Here is a 24,022-nt window from a genome sequence, read left to right on the forward strand (position 1 = left end):
ACCCCTAGGGCACTAAACATGATGGAAGTGATCTAAAAGAAAAATATCTGAATCTTTGGGAGGCTGCATATCGAAAAAAATATCCCTAGGTCTTTTCAAATTTCTTGTGGCCAAAGATCATCACCATTTCCTATGACTCATACCATTGGTTTTCTGAAGCCAAGTTCTGTTCAATTTGGGGATTTTAGGAGTGCTCGTGGACACACAAGGATGAACAAGTTCCAAATAAATTACACATTTATTTTTATTTTCTCTTGTCTGAAAGACTGGCTTAACTGTGGTACAAGTATTCAGTTTTTCAGGAATGTCACTGGTGAAATTTGAGCTCAAAATTAGATGTAAGTTTCCAAATCCTAAAGGCGATGATTCCCTGGCTTCTAGTCTTCTCTGTAAGACTTAGTCAAACATGAATTTATTTCCTACTACTTCTTCCCAAATGCTTAGTAGTTCAGCACTAGCTATTATGTGTTTCACCTCTGCTAAATAAAATGCTTAGAAATTACTTATTTTCAATTATATTGTGACATTTTCTCTGGCCCATCTTAAATAAAAAATAATTTGCATTTACAAGTATTTTATTTTTGTTTTTGTGTTTCAGTTTGGGAAAACGGATTTAATGGCAGTTACACTTGCCCAGTCATTAGCCCATAATATTGGTATTATCTCAGACAAAAGAAAGTTAGCAAGTGGTAAGTTTAAGTACATGTGTGGTTTAGTTGTATTTAAAGTAGACTATCTGAAAAATATTTTAGAGAATGAAATTCTTGAATTCAGTTGATTGATCAAAAGAGTTTAAGTGATAATATAAAGATATCCAGGACACAACAATTTTTTTTCCAAAAGTAATACAAATGTTAATATTTACATTACAGATGAATTTCCTCCATGTATAATAAACATTTAAAACCAGTTGATGTTAAATTCACGGTTGAATTTAATCTAAAAAAGGACATAAATTCAGTTTGGTAATTTTAAATGGTCTGGGCATATAGGTTTAAGGCATACTGGGTTTTTTTTCTGTATTTTTGTACCATATAAGTCATTTGCTTTTCAGGTTTATTATTTATTGACTATCTCCTGTGCTAGAATGTGAGCTTCCTGAAGAAAGGGCCCTTTATTTTGATTAGTTATGTATCCCAGTGCTAAGAACAGAGCCTGACACGTAGGAGGTGTTCAAACCAGTGTCTTTGAATGAATAAACTTAGAAGTAAATTGCATTAAGTTCACAAGGTAGGTTATAGAGGTGGGTCTGTGTGACTCCAAAACCCAAGCATTTCCACTAAGCCTATGCTAATACAAGTTATTCACAAGGCATACTACTTTATTACAGTTTATTTAAAACATCTTTTAGTATTGCCACAGAGGTAGAATTTGCCTGCCAGGATCAGACCTGATAAAGGGCTTAATACAATATGGGCCTAGTAAAATATGCTAGGTTTAGCATCTGTAATGAATATATTTTCCCAAGTAGGTAAAGTTACTTTACCAGGAATGGTTAAACACTATATATTTGGAGTAAGTTGATTATAATCATATTTATTGTATTATTTTAGTAGCAAATATTATAAATATGATTGTTTATATTAACTACAACTATTACCATTTATGAAGTACCCATTATATAACAGATAATTGAATGTCAGAATTATATACATCTAGATGCTCATTTAATCCTCAAGATAATCCTGCAAGATATTCATTATCAGCTCCCATTTTACAGATAAAGTGACTAGATCTTAAAAGGGTAATGTCTCCAAGATTACACATATATTAAGTGGCATACCCAGATTTTGAACCTAGGTATTTCTGATTCTGAGGCCCTTTTGCTTAACCAATATACTATACTGCCTTCTACCAGAAGCCTTGGGTGCAGAGGTTTTAAAAGTGGATGAGAAATTGTTAGAATTCCCATAAAGGCCTATGAAACCAGAATCCTGTAGTGGTGCATCACTATTTCACTGGTATTTGATTGTTAAGCCATTTTAAGTGGGTACTTTAAAAATATGGCCACTTGTTAAAATGTGAAAAGATTTTATTTTAGTAAAAATTATATAATCTCGATAGGGTCAAAGTACAATAGATTTTTTTTGTTATGCATTGCATAAAACAGAACATATACTTTTTAAAATAGGAACTACTCTAATGCATCTGTTTTCGCTTTGTAACAAGGCATGTGTATTCATTTCCTCTTAGGTGAGTGTAAATGTGAGGACACGTGGTCTGGATGCATAATGGGAGACACTGGGTGAGCCACTTCTATTCAAAAATAACTCACTGTTCCTTTCTCTGCTGTGCTGTTGTCTTCTTAGGAGGATGACACTTAATAACTTAGTGCCTGGAGCCTTATGTGCCTGGAACCTTACCACAGGCATTTAAAATTGGAAGTAGATATTCTTAATGGCTCTATAGGGTATATGTTTTCACAAAATAGTCTCTTATTTATGAAAGCAATTGCTTTCCTTTAAGCTATTAGGTCAAAGATTTTTTTTTGGCTGGGAGAATTTGAAATGTGGTGAGTCAGGGGCATGCAGGATATATGATTCCACCAACTTCAGATAAATATAAAAATTTTTTAAAGAATTTCTTTCTTTTTTAAAAAATTTATTGAAGTATAGTTGATTTACAGTAAGTGTTTCATTAATTTGTGCTGTACAGCAAAGTGATTCAGGTATACATACATATATACATTCTTTTTCATATTTTTTCCATTGTGGTTTATTACAGGATATTGAATATTTGATTGTTAAGCCATTTTAAGTGAGTGCTCTTTGCTATACAGTAGGACCTTGTTGTTTATCCATTCTATATATAATAGTTTGCATCTGCTAATCCCAAACTCCCAATCCATCCCTCCTCCATCCCTCTCCCCCTGGCAACCCCAAGTCTGTTCTCTATGTCTATGAGTCTGTTTCTGTTTTGTAGATAAGTTCATTTGTGTCATATTTTAGATTCCACATGTAAGTGGTATTATATGGTATTTGTCTATATCTTTCTGACTTACTTCACTCAGAATGATAATCTCTAGTTGCATCCATGTTGCAGCAAATGGCATTATTTTGTTCTTTTTAATGGCTGAGTAGTATTCCATTGTATATTACCACATCTTCTTTATCTATTCATCTGTTGATGGACATTTAGATTGTTTCCATGTCTTAGCTATTGTAAATAGTGCTGCTGTGAACATTGGGGTTCATGTATCTTTTTGAATTATAGTTTTGTCTGGATATATGCCCAGGAGTGGGATTGCTGGATCATATGGTAATTCTATTTTTAGTTTATTGAGGAACCTCCATAATGTTTTCCAGAGTGGCTGCACCCCTCAACAGTGTAGGAGGGTTCCCTTTTCTCCACACCCTCTCCAGCATTTGTTATTCGTAAATTTTTTAAAGATGGCCATTTTGACCAGTGTGAGGTGGTACCTTGTTTAGTTTGATCAAAGACTTTTTAGCCTTGAATTTAGGCTGGAAATGTAAGAAATGAGCAACAACTTTGTTCTTGAAGTCTTCCTTTCTAATTCCCTTTCCTTTTATTTTCTTCTATTCTAATTAAATGAGTTATAAACAGAAGTGTGTCTCAAAAACAAAAACAAGAAGGGAGCCCTGATGAGTAGTTTCTCAGATTTCCAGTAGCCTTCTACCTTATGTAGAAGCCTATGGTGTAAATGCTCCCACAGTGGCTGATTTCAAGCTACCTGTGGGAATTAAGAATGGGAAGTGGTGTGCTCAGTCCATCTCCTAAGAAAAGTTTTCATTTTTATACTGTCATACCCTTGACACACTATCAGGCATCAATCTTTTATTCTTTCTAAATAAATTTTACAGCCATCCCTTTCATGCCAAGCTTATCATTACCACCTTACTTTAAACTTTTATCATATTGTGCCCTTATTATTTTGATAACATTCCAGCTACTCACACAGCTTTCAGGCTCCCTCTCTACCCTCCTGAACTCCACATCCATCATAATTGAAAGGTATAAAGAATAAAAGAGTATACACTTGTATACGATCACATAGATAAAAACAAAACAAGACACTGTCTGCATAGTTAAATCCCCCTGTGTTCTCTCCTTATTGGTTCCCTACCCCAGCTGAGGTAACCACCATCTTGAATTTGGTTTATATCATTCACAGGTCATTTTTTATACTTTTACTGTATATGTGTGTGTGTGTTGGAGTAATACATAGCATGGCTTTGCATGTTTTCAGTTTATATGAAAGGCGTCATACTATATGTCTTTTTCTGTGACTTACTTTCTTGATCAGCTTTATGTTTGTGGGATTCATCCATGCTGATGTACATATATATATATATATACAGCTCTAGTTCATTGAATGTGTACAGCACAATTTCTCCATTCTTCTTTTAATGCACATGAATTTTTATGTCAAACACATGAATCGTGTCATTTTCCTGCTCAGAATTTTTGGGTCTCCATTGTGTAAAGAATAAGGTTCACATTCCTTCCTTCAGTATTTAGAGGTCTGTAATCTTTCTTCATACTCATTTGCAATCTCATTTTTACTACTATTTATGCAGTTTGTTTACCATAATTGTATATGGGTTTCCACCTTTTCTGATTTAACCGTAATCCTACATGGATGTTCAGCCTCTGAAAAATATGCTCATCATAATTGTACATGAATTTCCAGCCTCTTTTGATTTCTTTAATATATTCTCTTCATCTGGAATTCTCAGGTTTTTTTTCTATCTAACCACATTTCTAACCACTTGAGATTTATTATAATTTTTAACTCCTGCATTATAATTTGATTCTGTATGTCTTTGTTTCCTCTCACCAAGTAGTTGTAAATTTTCTAGGATTATATATTGCACTAATTTTTATTTTTGTCAGACCTCACACCATACTCTCTTGTACAGACTTGTTTTTCAATAAATATGTATTGATTGTATTTGAAATGTGAACTCCCAGCATATGCATGGCAAGAAGAATAGATGATGGAGGGAGTGTACATGCAAATATTTTTCAAAATATCTTTGGACTTTTTCTGTTTAAAATATTTTTCAAAATATCTTTGCACTTTTCCTCAGTATTAAGAAGAAATGATAAAAGTCTTTGTAGTTGTAATTTTCTAACAATTACTAAATTCCATGCTAGAGGTTCTTGTTTTTTAATCTTGTATGATTATTCTGATTAACTAAAAGAATTATATAGACAATCTGCTTAGCACTAAGCATAATATGCAGCAAAATCAATGGCTACACTCGAATATGCATAGCTCTTTGCATTGGAACTCCTTACATCGAATAGTTGCAAACAAGAGAAAAACTCTTTACATAAAACATTTGTCTGGTATGATGCCAGATATCATTTGATCTGTGCCAAACATCACCTATCAGCACTAATTATGGACATATATATCCCAAGGGTACCTTCCCTCCCATTTCTACTTTCTGAAGTTCCTCTGTATTGTTAAATGTTGGAAAGCATTGTTGAAATGAAGACTGTCGGTCCTATTTAAAGGTATACGAATTAAAAATGTAAGAATGCATTGAACAGATTTGTTACCCTGCAAAAAAGAAGCTTTGGGGCCAAGCTTAGGGAGAGAAATGGTATCTGCTTTCAGGTGTTGGAAAGGCCATGGTATGGTAAAGAATTAGTCTCATTTGATATACTTAACAATACAGGACTGTGTGCGGCAGTTATAGGAAGTCAAATGTGGCATAGGGAAGGTAAGTGCAATGTACAGATTTCAACTCTTCATGTGTAAAAAGAGCTTCCCTATTTGGGAAGAGTTTCTTGTCACTGCTGGAGAGCAGACTGAGCTCCCAGCTGTGCAGTGGGCAGGAGGCTGGGCTAACCTGAACCCCCTGATGGTGCCTTTGCAGGGCAGGGGCTGAACTAGACTTTGACTTCTAAGGGTCCAACACTGAAAATCAGTGACTTTCTTCTTTAGCAGTAGAGAACCACCTCCGATTTTGACCAGTAGAATAAGGAGGGAACTTGAAGAAATTCCTGTTTAAATTCCATAATCCTGACAGGTATATATACAATGGATTATAGATAAGGTGATAAAAACATTGGCTGAAGTGTAGGCACTGAAAAGCAAAAAGGAAGTAATATATGTAAGAAGATTTTAAAATAATAAAGTTTATGACTTATTAGGAAAATGAAGTGAAGGAAGTAAAGTAGTTTAGACAGTTTAAACGCAAGACAACTTTATTTGGAAAGTTTGGCATGAAATACTTGGTAAATGAGTTTAGGGTAAATAATTGTAAATTCCATTAGTCAGTTCACTTAAGCATTAATCGTTATGCTAGGAAGAAGTAGGCATATAAACGGACAGGCTAGTGGGAGAGACTTTTATAAAAACTATCCATTCTTATCTTAATTGTGTTGTCACTTTTATAAAAAGCTCAATGTAAAATAATTTTTTTTGAAAAATACAGAAAATAAAATTTGTATCACCTCTTTTCTCACCATTCAGTGATAACTGTGGTTAATGTTAAAATACTGCTGCTTAAATCTAGCAGTTTTGGGATTTCGCTAGCGGTCCAGTGATTATGACTCTGCGCTTCCACTGTACGGGGGATGGGTTCGATCCCTGGTCAGGAACCAAGATCCTGCATGCCACGTGACACGGCTAAAAAATAAAATAAAATAAATCCAGTAGTTTTGTATTTTTTCTCTTTACATGTTTACTGTTTTATAAAATTTGGATTATGTTGGATATAACTGTTTATTCATTTTTGTTACTTAACATTATATTGTCAGCATTTTTCTGAGTCTTCATTCTTTAACACTACCATGATTATTAATAACTACATGGTATTCTATTTTATTAATATATCACAGTTTAGTTAACAGTTTTCTACTATTGAACATTTAGATTATTTTCATGTTGTTTGCCACTATAAATTGTGCCACCGGGGCTTCCCTGGTGGCGCAGTGGTTGAGAGTCCGCCTGCCGATGCAGGGGACACGGGTTCGTGCCCCGATCCGGGAAAATCCCACATGCCGCGGAGCGGCTGGGCCCGTGAGCCATGGCCGCTGAGCCTGCGCGTCCGGAGCCTGTGCTCCGCAACGGGAGAGACCACAACAGTGAGAGGCCCGCGTACCGTGAAAAAAAAAAAAAAACTGTGGCACCATAAATATCTTTATTCAGACATCTCTGCACACATAGCAAATCAATTCCTCAAGAAAAAGTTTTCTGAAGATTTTTTTTTTTTTTTTTTTTTGCGGTACGCGGGCCTCTCACTGTTGTGGTCTCTCCCCTTGCGGAGCACAGGCTCCGGACGCTCAGGCTCAGCGGCCATGGCTCACGGGCCCAGCCGCTCCGCGGCATGTGGGATTTTCCCAGATCCGGGCACGAACCCGTGTCCTCTGTATCGGCAGGCGGACTCTCAACCACTGCGCCACCAGGGAAGCCCGGAAGATTCTTAATGCATAGTTCCATATTGCTCTATCGCGAGGTTTCTTTTTCTATTGACCCTTGATTATTTTTGGGGGGGGGGTGTATAATTTTTTTTTTTTTTTTTGTATTTTGAAACAGTCTGAAACTTGAAGAGTTAGAAGAATAGTTACAAAGAACCTTTTTGTCTCTGAATTGTAAGTTTTTACATGGTGCCTGTCACCTCCAAATACCTAACTATATGTGCATTTCTGCAAAGGCATCTTCCTATAGGACCACAATACAACCAAGGAAATCATCTAATTCTTAGCCCTCATTCAAGATCAGCCCTGTGTTTCTTCAATGTCATTTTAGCAAACGCTTCAGAATCAGGCACCACAGTTTTTGGTCTCTTCAGTCTGGAACAATCCCTCAGCCTTTCTTTGACTGTCATGACTTTGACACGTTTGAAGATTATAGGTCAGTTATTTTGCAGAATGCCCTGCAGTTTGGGTTCCAGCCCAGGTTGAATATTTAGGAAAGACTCATTGTGAAATAAATTATTTCTAACTCTCTTTGATGGAAATTACAGGTACTATAGGTGTGTTTCCTTTGAATGGATATGCAGATAATGAGCAAACCGTAGTTACTATTAGTCACCTAATGAAGAATTTAGAAATGTGCTTGTTGAATAAACTCTTATGGATTGAATGCAAATGTTATACACAAGTGGAATTTATTATTTATTTATTCTTTTATTTTTAGGAATAATGTACAATGTTAACAATGTTCAGTTTTAAGACTAATCTACAAACAAGGGAGACTAAAATTGTACCCAGCTATTGCTTTTCTTCTCTTTTATAGCTATTATCTTCCTAAAAAGTTCACCCAGTGTAATATTGAAGAGTATCATGACTTCCTGAATAGTGGAGGTGGTGCCTGCCTTTTCAACAAACCTTCTAAGGTAATAAGTACGATCAGTTATTAGTTATTAATCTTTCTAAAGTATTGTAAACACAAATTTTCATTCATTGTGTTTTATAAAAGAAAGCTTTTCAACTTAGCTTATATATACACATTCTAGATACACTGAATATCTGCATTTCTGAGTTGAATTAATCTCAGGCATTTGGGGTTATTCTTTTTTATTTAAAATTTTTTTTTTAATTTAAAATTGTTTTTTGGCGGTACGCGGGCCTCTCACTGTTGTAGCCTCTCCCGTTGCGGAGCACAGGCTCCGGACGCGCAGGCTCAGCGGCCATGGCTCACGGGCCCAGCCGCTCCGTGGCATGTGGGATCTTCCCGGACCGGGGCATGAACCCGTGTCCCCTGTCGGCAGGCGGACTCTCAACCACTGCGCCACCAGGGAAGCCTTGGGGTTATTCTGATGGGAATAAAAAGCAGGTAGAAATTAGTTTTGCTTTCTGAAAAATGTCCATTTTCTTTTTATATGGCCAAATGAGGATTCAGGGTTAGCTTACAAAAATGGTTTCACTTTGCCTTTCTTTTTCATTTTCTTGATACATTCCCCCTCCCCTGCCTTTGGATACCGAATCACAATTCATACTGGTGGAAAAGGAGGCCTGTCTCCCCTCTTTACTCCCCACCACTGCCTTTCAGAATAAGCAGTACGATCAAAATTACAATACTTCTCAATATAAAAACTAAGTCTGCTGAAAAGGAGAAGGTCTGTACTTAGACTTTGTCAGGCTTTTATGGCTTGCAGAGCGTCCTCTAATTACTGACTAGAAAGCAGGTCTTCATCATACATTTGGAAGACTTCCCATGTTAAAGAAGAGTGTTTTGTCCTTGGTGATTATGTGAACTATGAAGTGCTTCCCTACATCACAGTGATACGTGGCATTGCCTTTGTAATCATTTACCTGGTTTCATTCTCTGTTCACTCCAGTGAAATTTAGGAAATTTCATACTGCACTGAAAAGCAAATTGACAATTTTAAGACTCTCTCCAAAAGCTTCAGAAGGGATATTGGAACTAAATTCCTGCTTCTGTAAATGAAAAACAATTGAAGTCTTTTAACCAAACTAATTGATTATTCTGAGCCTGGAGTAAGAGAATAACTGTTTTTTCATCTGGATAGGCTGAGTTTTGGCTTTCAAAGCTGCCTCATTCATTATGATCCTTTCAACTGAAAATGAAATCTAGAGATGAGTTGATTCTTTTCTAGGAGAGGAGAGAGTATTTGAAATTAGGTGGGGACTTTTGTTATTGTTGTTGCTTTCTTGATTTGTTTGTTTGCTTGTTTTTTCCTTCTAGTTGGTTAAGAAAGTGTGTGTGTGTGTGTGTGTGTGTGTACGTGCACACACGTGGGTGCGTTCACTTCCATTCTATAATATGTAAACTTGTATTACCTTTCGAATGAATATTATATATCTGGAACACAGCAACTATTTACTATTTACTAATTTTACCTATCACCATAAGATAAATTATACTCAAAAGATAATAAAATCAGCAGAAAGTTAAAAAATATAAAAATCTCAAAATATACTCTTGTACAGGCCAAAAACTGCTTCCACCTCTGGGGCAAATTATTATTGCTGTTCTCTGCAGAGCTATCTTAATAGGAAGAGTTGTATTTTATATTAAATAAATCAGTGGATTTATTAATTTTTGTGATGTTTTGCTTATTGTCCATGAAAAAACTTTCTGTTTCACAAGGAAATAACAGCTAATAAAGGGCTTTTCACAGGTAATTGAGCTTGATCCTCATAACAATTCATTAAGTAGATGGGAAGCTAATATTATTATTATTCCTGTCTTAAATACGAAAACATTTGAGCTCTGAGATGGCAAGCTATTTGCCCAAGATAAGTAGTTGAGCCACAATTTGAATCCAGATGTCTGACTCCAAATCCCTTGAGTCCTGTTTGAAATGAAATTTCAGGAGTCCATCTGGCTTGGTTTTAGTCAATGCCTAGATCATCTTTTATTTTGATGACACTTATCAGACTCTGCTTGATAGGTATGTTATATATGAAAACATGATTAAATATGAAATGGAAACAATATTCGACAGTATGTTCTGAAGTTTCCAGTTCTAAAATTCTGAAGTCATACTTTGCAGTTTAGGAAAATAAAAATATATTTTGGAATGACTGACAGATAGACCAGAAGTGTAGGTGTGGCACTTGTGGTCTCTCGTAAGGTCTTTGGTGTTGATTTTTATGCATTTTAGTGCCCTTTTTGGTTTTCATTCCACAGCTTCTTGATCCTCCTGAGTGTGGCAATGGCTTCATTGAAACTGGAGAGGAGTGTGACTGTGGGACCCCGGCAGTAAGTCTCTGGGTGTGGGATGATTTCTTTAGGTTGTTTGGGGTTATTCCAGGTTCACATACTGAAACGAAGAGCAAGTGTTATGCCTAGAAATTTCATAAGATTTGTGGAAGAAAGATGCTTATTGTGAGGCTGTACATTTGTTTTAGAAAATATCCTGGTACTTTCAGGAAAATGACACCATTCTCTGACGTTTTGCAAATGTTTATATTCCTTAGGAATGTGTCCTTGAAGGAGCAGAGTGTTGTAAGAAATGCACCTTGACTCAAGACTCCCAGTGCAGTGATGGTCTTTGTTGTAAAAAGTGCAAGGTAAATAAATGTTGATTAATAACCAGCTGAAAGAAAAGAGGACATATTTGATTAAATTGTTAAGGCTAGGTAAATATAACCAAATAACAATAGTAAGACCTAACATATGTTGAGTGACTAAGTGCCAGGTGATTTACAGGCGCCTCACAGACTTTGTCAGGAGTAGTTACTATTTTTATTCCCATCTAACAGATGAGAACACAGAGGCTTGTAGTGATTAAGTAGTTTTCCCTGGGTCTTATACCAAGTCAGGAGCTAGGGCCTGAATGTTTGTAATCCCCAGAGCTTGTCCTCTCTCTACTGCCTCTCTGAGGAGCATGCACTTGAAATGAAACCATTTAATGTGCTATCATATATATGTAATAACAATAATAAAAATAAGATGTAATATAATTTAAATGAAACTGTTTTTTAAATGATGTGTTTCCTTTATTGTAAAGCCAAGTGGATATTCAATAGATCTTTCCCTTCTTGGTGCTCAGCTTGGTATATCTCTTGCATTAACTGTTGAGGGAACAAAAGAAATCCCTTCAGACATTAAAACACCTTTCATGTGTGTGCATGAGAGTTTAATGCATCGTTATACACCTTGTCTGTTTTCATCCTCCCAACAGTATCCTATACCTGCCCCCAAATATTTAAGCCTCTACATCAAGACTACAGTTACTTGGGGCTTACCTTGCTCAAAGAAATCTATCTATTTTCTCTTCTCATATAAAATCTGGTACAATATTCTACATTATTTCTGAGGTTCGATATCTTCCTCTCCCTCAGGTCTGTACATTTTATGGAGGCAGAGCCAGGCACTTACACTGTAATTGGTACAGGTCTTCAGTAAATACTTGTTGAATGAATGAATAAATATGCACAATACTCTCTTACTGATTATTTGCTGATTGACTAACTTTAATGAGTTAAGAGAGGGTGAAATATGAACCTATCATATTAAATACCCTATTGTGTGCCAGAAACTGTACTAAGCACTTTCAAATTATATCATCCTATATCCAGGTTTCGTAACCCTGGCACTGTTGACATTTTTGGCCAGATAATTCTTTATTGTGAGGGTGTGTCTTACGTCTTGTAGGATATTTAGCAACATCCCTGACTTCTACCTACTAGTTGCCAGCAGCATCCCTCCAAGTCATAACAGCACAATGTCTTCAGACATTGCCAATGTCCTCTTGTTGAGACTGCTGTCTTACATGATGCTCATAGCTACACTTTTGGGATGGGCATTATTATCCAGAGTTTTCCAATGAGCAATGCCAGTCTCAAGGAAGTGAAATAACCTTCATAGGCTCACTCAGCTAGTAAGGAATAAATGTGCAGTTACATCCCAGATTTGCTGGCAGCAATTTCTGTTGTTTCCACTTTACCACTGTGTCTCTGGCAGCGTTTAAAGAGAAGCAAAGCACAGGCAGAGATCTCTGAAAGCACTCTCTAAAAAAGGAAGATTAAACCAAAGTTAAACAGACATTCTTTCATCTTGGCTACCTCAACTGTTTATTCTCTCAGTTTCTCCAGCTGCCTTCCAGAGATCCCCAATCATTTATTTTAATTCTCAGTGTTTTAAGTCTGCCCATCCATAAAATGCATTTAATTATGCCATTTTTTCTTGGATTTCTACAATTAGACTCTTTGTGATATAATCATTGAGAGGAACAAGTACAAAATAATAAAATTAAAGTATACAATAAAATGGCAGAGTTAACTATCCAAGAATATAAGTTACAACTTTACCAGTCAAGTAAGATCTCTTCTGCCACTTTCTCTACCCCACACCCCGACTCTTATCCCTAAAGGAGTCAGGCAGAAGAGTGAATGGAAAGGAGGGAACGGAAGAACAAGATGAGAAATCATATGTATCTCTGTTTTCTTCTGTATGTATTTATAGTAATGTATCTGTAAGTCAGAGTTGGCAAACACTTTCTGTAAAGGGCCAGATAGCAAATAGTTTAGGCTTTGCGGGTTATAAAGTCTCTGTTTCAGTTACTCAACTCTTTCTTTGAAAGCAGCCATCGAAAATACGGAAATAAATGGGTGTGGCAGTGTTCCAATAAAACTGTATGTATAAAAACAGGTAGCCAACCAAATTTTGTCCTCAAGCCATAATTTGAGGACTCATTGGTTATTTACTTCTTTACTCTTTTTCTCCTTTTATTTGTATGTAAATTCCAAGAGGGCAGGGATTTGGGTTGATTTATTTCCTGCTTTATCCCAGCACTTAGAACAAGTTCTCCTTTTCTATGCTTTCTTTCAGAAGTTTCCTGACAGTTCTTTAACATTTACACTCTCACATAAACTCTACCTTAAATCTGCTCGTACTTCTACCTCAGAAGTTCTAGAATTGTAGCTTGCACCAATCCCAAGGAGGAAGAAAACCAGAGTATATGAAATTAACTTATTTCCTTATTTTTATGGCTTATGTACTCCCACTGAAATGTAAGTTCCTTGCCAGCAGGGTTCTTGTGTTTTCTTCTCCACTGAGTCTCCAGTGGCTAGAGTGCCTAGCACATTTTGTGTGTGTGTGTGTGTGTGGTACGCGGGCCTCTCACTGTTGTGGCCTCTCCCGTTGCGGAGCACAGGCTCCGGACGCGCAGGCTCAGCGGCCATGGCTCACGGGACCAGCCGCTCCACGGCATGTGGAATCCTCCCGGACCGGGACATGAACCCGCGTCCCCTGCATCGGCAGGCGGACTCTCAACAATTGCGCCACCAGGGAAGCCTCATAGCACATTTTAAGTACCTAGCAAACACTTGGTGAATGAATGACCGAACACAAGTTTTGTTCTGATCTTCTGAAAAATATCTGTTGAACTCCTGATTGCAGTTGGCAGTGTGCTGCTCCTGTTCTACGGACAGCAGGAAACTCAAATGCCTAGAGGGTCGTGAACAAGGGAGAGAAGATGAAAGTTGTATGTGTGTGGGGGGGTGGATGGGTGGGATGGGTGGGGAGGGGTCCCGAATACTGTGTATGTTTGTGTGAGCAGAGATAAAAGCGTGGAAGGATCCCAACCCATTTTGGAGCAGGAAAGAGAGTGGGATTAAACAGGGATTTAAGAGGGAAGGAGAAGGATGATAACTTTATAGATTGCTGTTTGTTTTGTTATAATGAATACTCTTGCAATTTATGAATCCAACAAGCATAAAATTTAGTTGTACAACTCCCACACTTACAAAAAATATTTGAGTTGAAAACAGACAAAAAAACTCTCATACACAAATACAAATAATAGAAACATTTAAAAAGGAATAAAAGACCAAGGTATAGATCTGTATAAAAATTAGGCAGAAGAGAAGATGGTAAAGGAAAGCATGGGAGGAAATAGCTTTGCCAGAAAATCTAACTTTTACAATTCAGTCCAAAATGTAACTTCCAAATTCTTGGCTGATGAGGTAAAAAAGAAAAATATGATAAAGGTGCCAGTAAGAATGAAGGGTAAAGTGTAACTCCAAAATCTATTTGGAAGGAAGAATTACTAGAACTTGGACTGACTGTCCTTCTGGTACAGATGTACCATCAAGCACATCCTATTTTAACAAGATCTTGTAAGGCTTATGTGTGATGACTATGCAAATTACTTTATATGTGAGAAACTCTTTCTGAGAACAGTTAAGTTGACATTTCATGCAGTAACTATGGTTTTCACAGATTTCCATCTTAATCTGGTTTAAGGTATTCCTGTCCAAAAAATATTCATTTTTCTTTTTTTTAAGATGATAACTGTGAGAGTTTTTTTTCCTTTGACAGCTTTGCACATTGATTTTTGTTCCTTTTAGTTTCAGCCTATGGGAACTGTATGCCGTGAAGCAGTAAATGATTGTGATATTCGTGAAACATGCTCAGGAAATTCAAGCCAGGTAATTTACGAATAATTTCTCTAAACCGGATGGGGGAAAAGAAGGAGTATATTTAGTGTGCTGACCCTCAAGTGAAATGGAAATGGATACTCATGTTTCTCTTTCAACTCTCGGGAAGAGCCCCTGGCTCGTTGGGAATGAACTCACGGTGGCGGATGTCGTGCTGTGGTCAACTCTCACTCTCCTTTTATTAATTTTTTGAGAATTAAAGTTTCAGTAATCAAAGCTGGAGCAGATGTTCAGCGTGATTTTGTCTTAATGTTGAACTAACTTAAGACTGTATACATACGTGCCTTAATTATTTTGTTTCTGTTTAAAGTAGAGGGTAAAAGGCATTTGCTTTTTTTTTTTTTTTTTTTTTTGTGCTACGGGGTCTCTCACTGTTGTGGCCTCTCCCGTTGCGGAGCACAGGCTCCGGACGCGCAGGCTCAGCGGCCATGGCTCACGGGCCCAGCCGCTCCGTGGCATGTGGGATCTTCCCGGATCAGGGCACGAACCCGTGTCCTCTACATCGGCAGGCGGACTCTCAACCACTGCGCAACCAGGGAAGCCAAGGCATTTGCTTTTTGTCTAGCTAGTGAAGGAGGAATCAAAAAACTCTTTCTCTTCAGCTGGTTGAAACAGGAGTCAGCCAAGGCAGAGAGACCCACGGGGTATTGGGTTCCAAAAAGGGGCCTGTCTTGACTCTTGTTTATCTGACACAGCTTGCCACTAATAGCTGCTCTTGAATTTAATATCATTTAGTTGTCAGTAGGGAAGATAGGGAAGTTGATAAACTTTGTCAGGGGTTCACAGATTTCAGTGTACATGTATATAGGCAGTCCTTACTTTGCATATCAGTGCAGGACCACAAATGACCATGCAAGCTGAAACCACGTAAAGTTATTCTAGTAATCAATGGAAAAAGTTACAGCTGTTCTGCGATCTTTAAAAAATGTCAGATGATTAAAAACTCTCTTACTGTTGGTCTTAAATGAATAGGGAAACCAAAAAAATACACTAACATTTATTTAGCATATTAAATTAAAACAGAAACACTGAAAATTATAGTATTTTTTTTCTTTGTTAAAAAACTTACCAAGAGTAGTTTGAGCTGTGCTTGCCTTCTCCTGGTCATAAACCTTATGACACTTGTTGAATTTTTCTATACCTTGTTGAATTGCCACACTTGTTGAATTGCCACACTCCTTTCTAAGTTTGTATCAGCTTTTGACATTTTATCCTTTGTGCTTTCAATGTCCTGAAATATCTCCAAGAGATGTGAAGCTGTGAATGGGAAGTTTTTTGCTGAAGAGCGGTATCAACATTCCATTCCCATACTGATTTTTTTCTATCACACCATTTACATTTGACTTGAATTTCTCTTCCAGTGTCATCACTTTTCATTTCTTTGGTGCACTTTCATCTTTGTTGGCTAGTTTCCTCTTTCAGTTATTCGATTTTGTAAGATGTCACATGGTATCACCCAGAGAGAGAGAGAGGTAACAATCTACATTCTCTGTTGTCCGTGCATGAACTGAATGAACAGATGCTCAGCGACCAATCACCAACAGACTTTGAAAGAAGTGACTAGATGGGTCATTGACTGTGATGGGCATCTCTTGTTTACCTAGTGATCAGTGGACTGAAGAGCTAGTAGCAAAGTTTGTACTTCATGCAATTACAGTTAATCTATTGTGGTAACTGAAATTGGAACTGTGTCCTTGGGGTACTAGTGTTGTTTAACAAAACCACGGTGAGTGAAATTCATGCTCCAGTGTGAGTGAAATTCATGCAAAATGAAGACTGCCCACATCTTTTTTTCTCTAGAGAAGAGAGATTCAGTAGTGGTATATCTACTTTAACCATTAAAAATGCTTTATTTTAAAGGTAGTCATCCTAAGAGATTAAAGATCTTTTGTGTAAAAGTACTTTCCTTTCCTACTATCTAATTAGCATTATGTTTCTAAGCTAATACCTAGTGATGATGGAGATACAGTGAGTGGGCTCTGGGAATGAAAATATATTAGAGCAACTTCTTTGAAATGTGATTATATGATAAGCAGGGATTTTAAAAGAATTCTAAATCCGAAAATGATGTATGTACAAAGATGCTCTTGTTCCACTGGTTGTAACAGCATAAATTGGAGATAATTATAACTAAACATTTTAGTACATTGATTATATGGTTTGTTAGCTCAGGGCAATGTGTTACAGCTGTAAAGATGATACCTGCAAAAAAGTGTATTATGACGTGAGGAAACTTGTATGATGAAAGTAAAGGGCTAAAACAGAGTATAAAACATTATCTATAACTTGATTACACTTATGTTTAAAAATATCACATTTTGTAGAAAATGGTAGAGGAAAAAAATGTACCAAAATATAAAAAATAGTTGTCTTTGGGTGGTAGGAAAATGAGAGACTTTTGTCTTTAATTTTTCCTACTTTTTCACATTTTCTAACTTTTCTCAAATCAGTATATAATTACTATAATGCTAGAAAAGAGGTATAATAAATTTAAAAATTACACTCTGTTTCTATCCACATAAGAATGCTTTGAAGTCTTTTCTGCAATTGCTACAAGGAAAGAAAATGGGGTGGGTGGGCTATAAAGCATGTCTTTTTCTAACATGTCCAGGGTAGAGCTTTGCTTGAGAGTCATTTTAAGTGTAAGGGTGATGTTATTTCTCATGGTGAAAAAGAGGAAACCATACCTATTGCTCCATCTGTTGTCATCTCCTTGCTTTTGTCTTGTGCTCTTGTTTTTCTCACTCTGAGGAATAGTGTGTCTGTATAAGTTAGCTGAGTCATTGCTGTCGTTCTTTTTATTTGTAAATAAGGATTTACAAATCAACTACTTTTGCCTCTGGTAGATCCATATTTTTAGGGGAAAGTGCACCAATTGTTGCATTTCCTTTTGATTTCTCTTTATCTTGTTTGTTTTTATTTTCAGATGGTTTGGAAGACTCTTATATTATCAGACTTTATTTTTAAAATGAAAATATTTATAAAGGGATTAGCTCACCTTGATATTTTGCTGTGCATTCGGTTCATACTTCTGTTTTCTTTTCCTAGTGTGCCCCCAATATTCATAAGATGGATGGTTATTCATGTGATGGTATACAGGTAAGTTACTTCATCTTTACCTAAATATTTCATGTGTACCAGCATGAAAGAAATACTGAAGTCTTATCAAAGTAGGAAGATCATATTAAATGTTTTGTAATCAACTCTGAAGATAAAAGGCCTTTATAATACTCATCTACTAGTTTTCCTAGTCATATTTACTTTTTCAGTTATCTGACAGAAGGGAACATCGTGTCGCTAATGGGTATGCTTTTCTATTTTAGGGAATTTGCTTTGGAGGAAGATGTAAAACCAGGGATAGACAATGCAAATACATCTGGGGGCAAAGTGAGTAAATAGTATGGCTTGATCCTTTTCAAAGTATGGTATCTGGCCCAAAGACATGTGAACTGGAAATAATTTTTCAACTACTTTATGACTAGGGGATTTTCAAAGCCATTGCAGGTCTTAGCAGGGGCACTTTTGTGGAAATTAGAGAAAAGCACCTTCTTTGAGAGGACACAGCTCCATACCTCTTGGCTAGCTGGCAGTGTCTTTGGACAGAAAGTGTCTTTGCTGCCAGGCAGGTAAAGTCCACTCTAGTGCATGCAGCTTGGAGAATAGAGCAAACCTGGGTTTTAGCTCCTCTTATGCTGTCCTTAGTATCCTTAGGCAAAACCCAGCAACCACATGGAATGGACATGGACCCTGGATAGGGCACCCTTGGATAAGAACTGTAGCATTTTAGCTAGAATTGCTTTTTCTTCCTTAACTCTCTTTCTTAAACTCCAGCTGGTTTTCCTAGTTATAGGTGAATTTCTGCTGAGGTATTTCTGCCATATCATAAAGATATTTTAATGTTATTTCTTTCAAAATTCATCATATTTTCAGAGGGAAACATATAACATTTATATCTAAAACATATTTAACTTGAATGTATATTTAAATGTGATATATTTTCCAGAAGTATTATTGGCCCTTTTGAAAGCAGTTTTTGTTTTAAACTCTTCCAAAAGATGATTTGTATTAGAAAGCAAGCTATAAATATAATGATAATCCTTAATTGTCACAAACAGTGGCTCTAATCCTTTGGGGAGGGAAAGTGTATGCTCTCTTTGGAACAACTAGAGAAACATGGGGATGGGAGAAAAATTTAGTTATGTAGGTTTATGCTCTGGACAAAGAAATATGGTTTTTGCTTCTTCCCCTTAAGAAAAATTCGTGGCTGACAGCAAGAAGTAGGAAAAGAAACTACTAATATAATTAGTTTAAAATATATCTATATATACATACCAACAATCATCTTTGATTAGTTTGCAAAAGTTGTTTTGATCTAACTCTTGGATGGCTCCATCCATCAACCTTGGCTTTAGCAAAAATAATCCTGACAAAGATGCTGACATGACTTAAAAATGTTATTTGACTTTCAGAGATTTAACCAGAATTCAAGTTTGTTTAAAAGTAGAGTAACTTTTTTCGATAGCTGTTAAGAATTCATAAACAAGGTGGAAATACTGCTGTTTCTTGAATCTTTAATTATAATGCATCACTCATTTAATAAAAGTGTCTTTATGATTCATAAAAGTAGCTGAGTGAGAAATTCGTGCTTTATATTTGGCACTGAGATTAAAGCATTGAGTATTTATTCAATGAAACATTTGGTAGCATCTTCCCCTAATTATTGGCCAAATTCTGAGGAGTGTTGTTCTTAGAACCTATACCCTGAGTCCTATCAAAGATCTAAATAGATTTGTTTTCCAAGTTTCAAAGGAGCAGTTGTGAAAAATGTACCTGAGTGATGGATGCTTTTGGTATAGGGAATTCTTGTGAACCATAGCTACAATTTTTGGAATTGATAACATTGTAGTGAAGGAGAGTCCTTCGTGGGTGTTTTCCCCTTACTGCAAACATGCTGAACAACTCATGTGGTGTATCTCTCACTGATAGAAAACTCTATTCTGCTTCAGAGGTGACAGCATCAGACAAATACTGCTATGAGAAACTGAATATTGAAGGCACCGAGAAGGGTAACTGTGGCAAAGACAAAGACACATGGATACAGTGCAACAAACGGTGAGATGGCGAAATTAGCTAGAGTTTATACCTCAGTTGCAGGCACTACTTTTTGAGCGACCAGGACTTTCCTGTTTTCTGCATCCTGTAAAGCATTCTCTTCACCTCATCTCTTCCCACAGTTCCAGCATCGCCTTTGCAGAAAGCTCCCAAATCTTAACACGCGTTCTGACCTCTCCCCTAAGGCTCAGGCCATGCCTATAGCTGCCTCAGGACTTTCTCACCTAGAAGACACCTGTCAGCACCTCAAAGGCAACAAAAATTAAAGCCAACAGAATATGTCCTCAGTGCTGGTAGACTGAATTAACTGGCTCTGACTTTTATAAAGGACACTTTTTGCCAAAGGTCTTAATATCTCACTGTCCTGTTTAGAAGCCTCAGGGTGATCCCTGATGCCACCTTCCCTCTGGCTCCTTGTCCAAATGCCAAATCATGTTCATTATTCTCTTTTACTCCTCTACCCTTTGTCTTTAATCCATCCCTTCATTTGTACTTCTATTGTATTACCCCAACTAAGACCTATATCAACTCTTCAACTATTACAAAAGCCTGTTACTAGTTTTCTATGCCAGCAGTCTCTAGCATGCTCCCATCAGAATAATCTTTTCCTGAATCTTTTTGACCATGTCAAAAATTCTTTGTTCAAATTTCACTGGTTCCACATACCTAATTAATAGTAAGAATAATACCCAACATCTATTGAATGCACACTATGTGTTAAGCACTGTATTACACTTTACATAAGCTATATCATCTAATCTTTATGGCAGTTTGCCCTGTTTTATGGGGGAGGAAACAGACACAATTAATTTGACCAAGGTCATGTAACTAGGATACAACAGAAGCAGAATTAGAATTCCAGCAGTCTGATTTTAGAACTCCCTCTTAACCACTTTGCTGAATGTCATACTGTCTTGCTTAACAAACAAAATAGAACCTTAGCTTTGCTCTGTACCTCTTCCTCAATTTGGCCCCAACCTACATATTTTGTTTTTTCTGCTCTTCCAAAATCTAGCAAACCTGGCCATTTCTAATACATTTTATTGTCCTACCTCCACACCTGTGCTTGTGCTATTCATTCCTTAGGAAGCACCCTCTATACTCACTCCATTACCAGCCAAAAATTTAGCCATCCTCAAAGCCCCGCTTAGACAATGCTCTCTCTGTAAATTATTTCTGGATTTACTCTGGAAATAAATCCTCTCTCTATTCTCCACTGAACTCCCACAGCCCTTTGTACTATTTTTATGGTGCTTTCTGCCAACTCTATGTTTTATAATTGTTTAACGTATATGATTCTCTTCTCATCCAGAGTATAATTTCCTTGGGGATAAAAACCATGTCTAATTTTTTTATATATCCTAAAGTATTTAGTAAACTCCAACAAAAAAATGTTGAATGCATTTCTCTTCTGTGTTAAGAAAGCATTTTCATTTATGATAGATATAATAAAATGATGATATAACTTTTAAAAAATATTTTTCAAGAATGAAATAATACATATTTTTCTATGTTGGTGATAGATAAAAGCCTTAATTTTTCTCTTTTTCTATCTGATAAAGCCTAATATTTCCATATATATAGTCTTGCTAGCCTGCTAATCAGTCTTTGTAAGATATTTATTAGAACATGTGTTTATCATTATTATATTAACAATTAAAGTGTGTTAAATATAGAGAATAAGTAAGATAGTATTTAGCACAAATGAAAATATTTTACAAGTTAAACTAGAATTGTATGTGATAGCTGGGGAGTAGTGACATATATTGAAAAGGGGATGATGAGCCTATGTGGTTGAGAATCTACAGAGTATATGAAACGTATAATCTCTTCTTTAATTCTGGTGCCACAGGTTGAAGAAAGCACTGTATTCTGAAAGAATACTCATCCAAAGATCATTCATTCACGTATCAAATATTTTTATAAATGTTTTAGTATATCCAGTGATGTGTTATGGGGAAAGAGATTCAGATATAAAAAAAAGTCTATTTCATGGGTAATTTCCTTTACATAAATTCTAAATGGACAATAAAGGAAAGGCTGGAACACAGTTGGGATTTTGGTGCACCAACAAGAGTTTCAGAGAAGACACTTTTTAAAGCAGGGGTAAACTAATTTGAGCTCATTTTATTTTGCTTATAATTTGAGGAAATAATATAGTTGACAAAAAACAAATGCTAAAATTAGATAAGATTATTGTTCTAACTTTACAGGGTTTGTTATGTCTTTGGAGAGAGAAGTAAAGTAAATACTTCATACTTTTTTGACACAGGGATGTACTTTGTGGTTACCTTTTGTGTACGAACATTGGTAATATCCCGAGGCTTGGAGAACTCGATGGTGAAATCACATCTACTTTAGTTGTACAGCAGGCAAGAACATTAAACTGCAGGTAATGATCTAACCATTCTATGAGAACATTAGTCATCTTATTTCCCAGGAATGTTGCTTAGGATTACTTCTGTTTTCAGTCCATGTGTATGTTAGTAAGATGAAATGGACTCTAGTCCATAGAGGTGATTAAGGAAATCCTGACAGAAAAGATATGAAAAGAAGAGAATTAGTTGACTGCGGAATATTATATGGTGGCTAGAGTTATGTTTAATTGGTCAGTAAAATCTTTCAGGGTTTAGTTTGCATTTCATTCTTACTAAGGGAAATGAAAGAGGATTTCTGGGTAAAATCAGTAGATTAAATATATGCATCTTCTTTTGCGCCCTTCTGAAATCCCACTAAAATGACACCAAATGGATCTTTTTTAGAATTCATGTATCCACAGGTAAGCAGAGAAAGGGAGGGGAAACAACTGCAACAAAATTTTGGAACGTGGAGAATGGAGAACAAATAGATGTGTGGTAGATGATTATGAAAACTAAGAAAGACGAATATATGATATCACTTATATGTGGAATCTAAAAAAAGAGTACAAATGAACTTACTTGCAAAACAGAAGTAGAATCACAGATGTAGAAAACAAACTTATGGTTACCAGGGGGTAAGAGGGAGAGGAGGGATAAATTGGCAGACTGGGATTGACATATACATGCTACTATACATAAAAAATAGAGAACTAATAAGACCCTACTATATAGCACAGAGAACTTTACTCAATACTCTGTAATGGCCCATATGAGAAAAGAATCTAAAAAAGAGTGTATATATTTATATGTATAACTGATTCACTTGGCTGTACACTAACACAACATTGTAAATCAACTGTATACCAATAAACATTAAAAATAAAAATAAAAAAAAATAGATAACCAACCAACAAACAAAAACTAAGAAAGCTGAAGTCCTAAGTCAGTAATGGGGAAAACCAAGAAATAACCCAATACATACTGTCAGTCCCGAAAGGCTCAAAAATTGGCAGTGTCATCTACTTCTGGAAGAGGGAGTAAACGAGCTGGAGATTACGAAAGGAGCTAAAATAAAGAAGGTAGGTGAAGTCTGTTAGAGAAGCTGCTAGATCCACAGATTACTTCCCTGACTCAGCTAAACTGGGGTTTGCTCACCCTCCCTTGAAAGATTTGAGCTTTACAGTCTGCAAAAACTAAAACAGAAGGTTTCCAAACTGAAGGACAGCAGGAAATATCAATATCAGATTTGTATAGAAGTGGTCCAGCCTCATTGGTATTCAGTCAGAAAGTCCTAGAATTTCTAATCATCTGTCTGGTTCCCCAACTCAAATACGAGCGGATTATCAGATTTGTGCAGAAAGACTCTAACATGAAAAAAGAGAGAGAGAGGGAGAGAGAGGAACAAATGACAGAAAATACAGCAACCAGCTATCAACATTTATGAGAGATAAGATATCTCTATCATGAAACAAGAATAGAGTGCTATTTTTAAAAATGAGGAACATTAAGAAAAGAAAAGAAAGGCTGTTGGAAATTAAAAACACGATGGCAGAAATTAAACTCCATAGTTGAAATTACCTCCCAGAAAATAGGGCAAAGAGGCAAAGAAAGGGAACACAGAGCAAAGCTCACCATTTGGAATGGAAATAATAAAGAACAGAGAAAACAGCAGGGAGGAAATTAGCAATGAGTACCTTCAAGAGCATTATCTAAAACTG

General features: G+C 36.4%; 1 protein-coding gene across 1 annotated transcript in view; it reads left to right on the forward strand.

The window, feature by feature from the left end:
- ADAM22 (ADAM metallopeptidase domain 22) overlaps positions 1-24,022 on the forward strand; it is a 239,546-nt gene that overhangs the window by 177,172 nt on the left and 38,352 nt on the right. Inside the window, 10 exon segments of the mRNA XM_067042476.1 lie at positions 599-689; positions 2,194-2,245; positions 8,216-8,315; positions 10,577-10,648; positions 10,867-10,959; positions 14,743-14,823; positions 17,881-17,931; positions 18,156-18,219; positions 19,839-19,944; positions 22,217-22,336. Of these exon segments, the coding sequence (XP_066898577.1) occupies positions 599-689; positions 2,194-2,245; positions 8,216-8,315; positions 10,577-10,648; positions 10,867-10,959; positions 14,743-14,823; positions 17,881-17,931; positions 18,156-18,219; positions 19,839-19,944; positions 22,217-22,336 (830 nt within the window).

This window comes from Kogia breviceps, chromosome 9 (assembly GCF_026419965.1).
Source record: "Kogia breviceps isolate mKogBre1 chromosome 9, mKogBre1 haplotype 1, whole genome shotgun sequence".
Lineage (NCBI taxonomy): Eukaryota > Metazoa > Chordata > Mammalia > Artiodactyla > Physeteridae > Kogia > Kogia breviceps.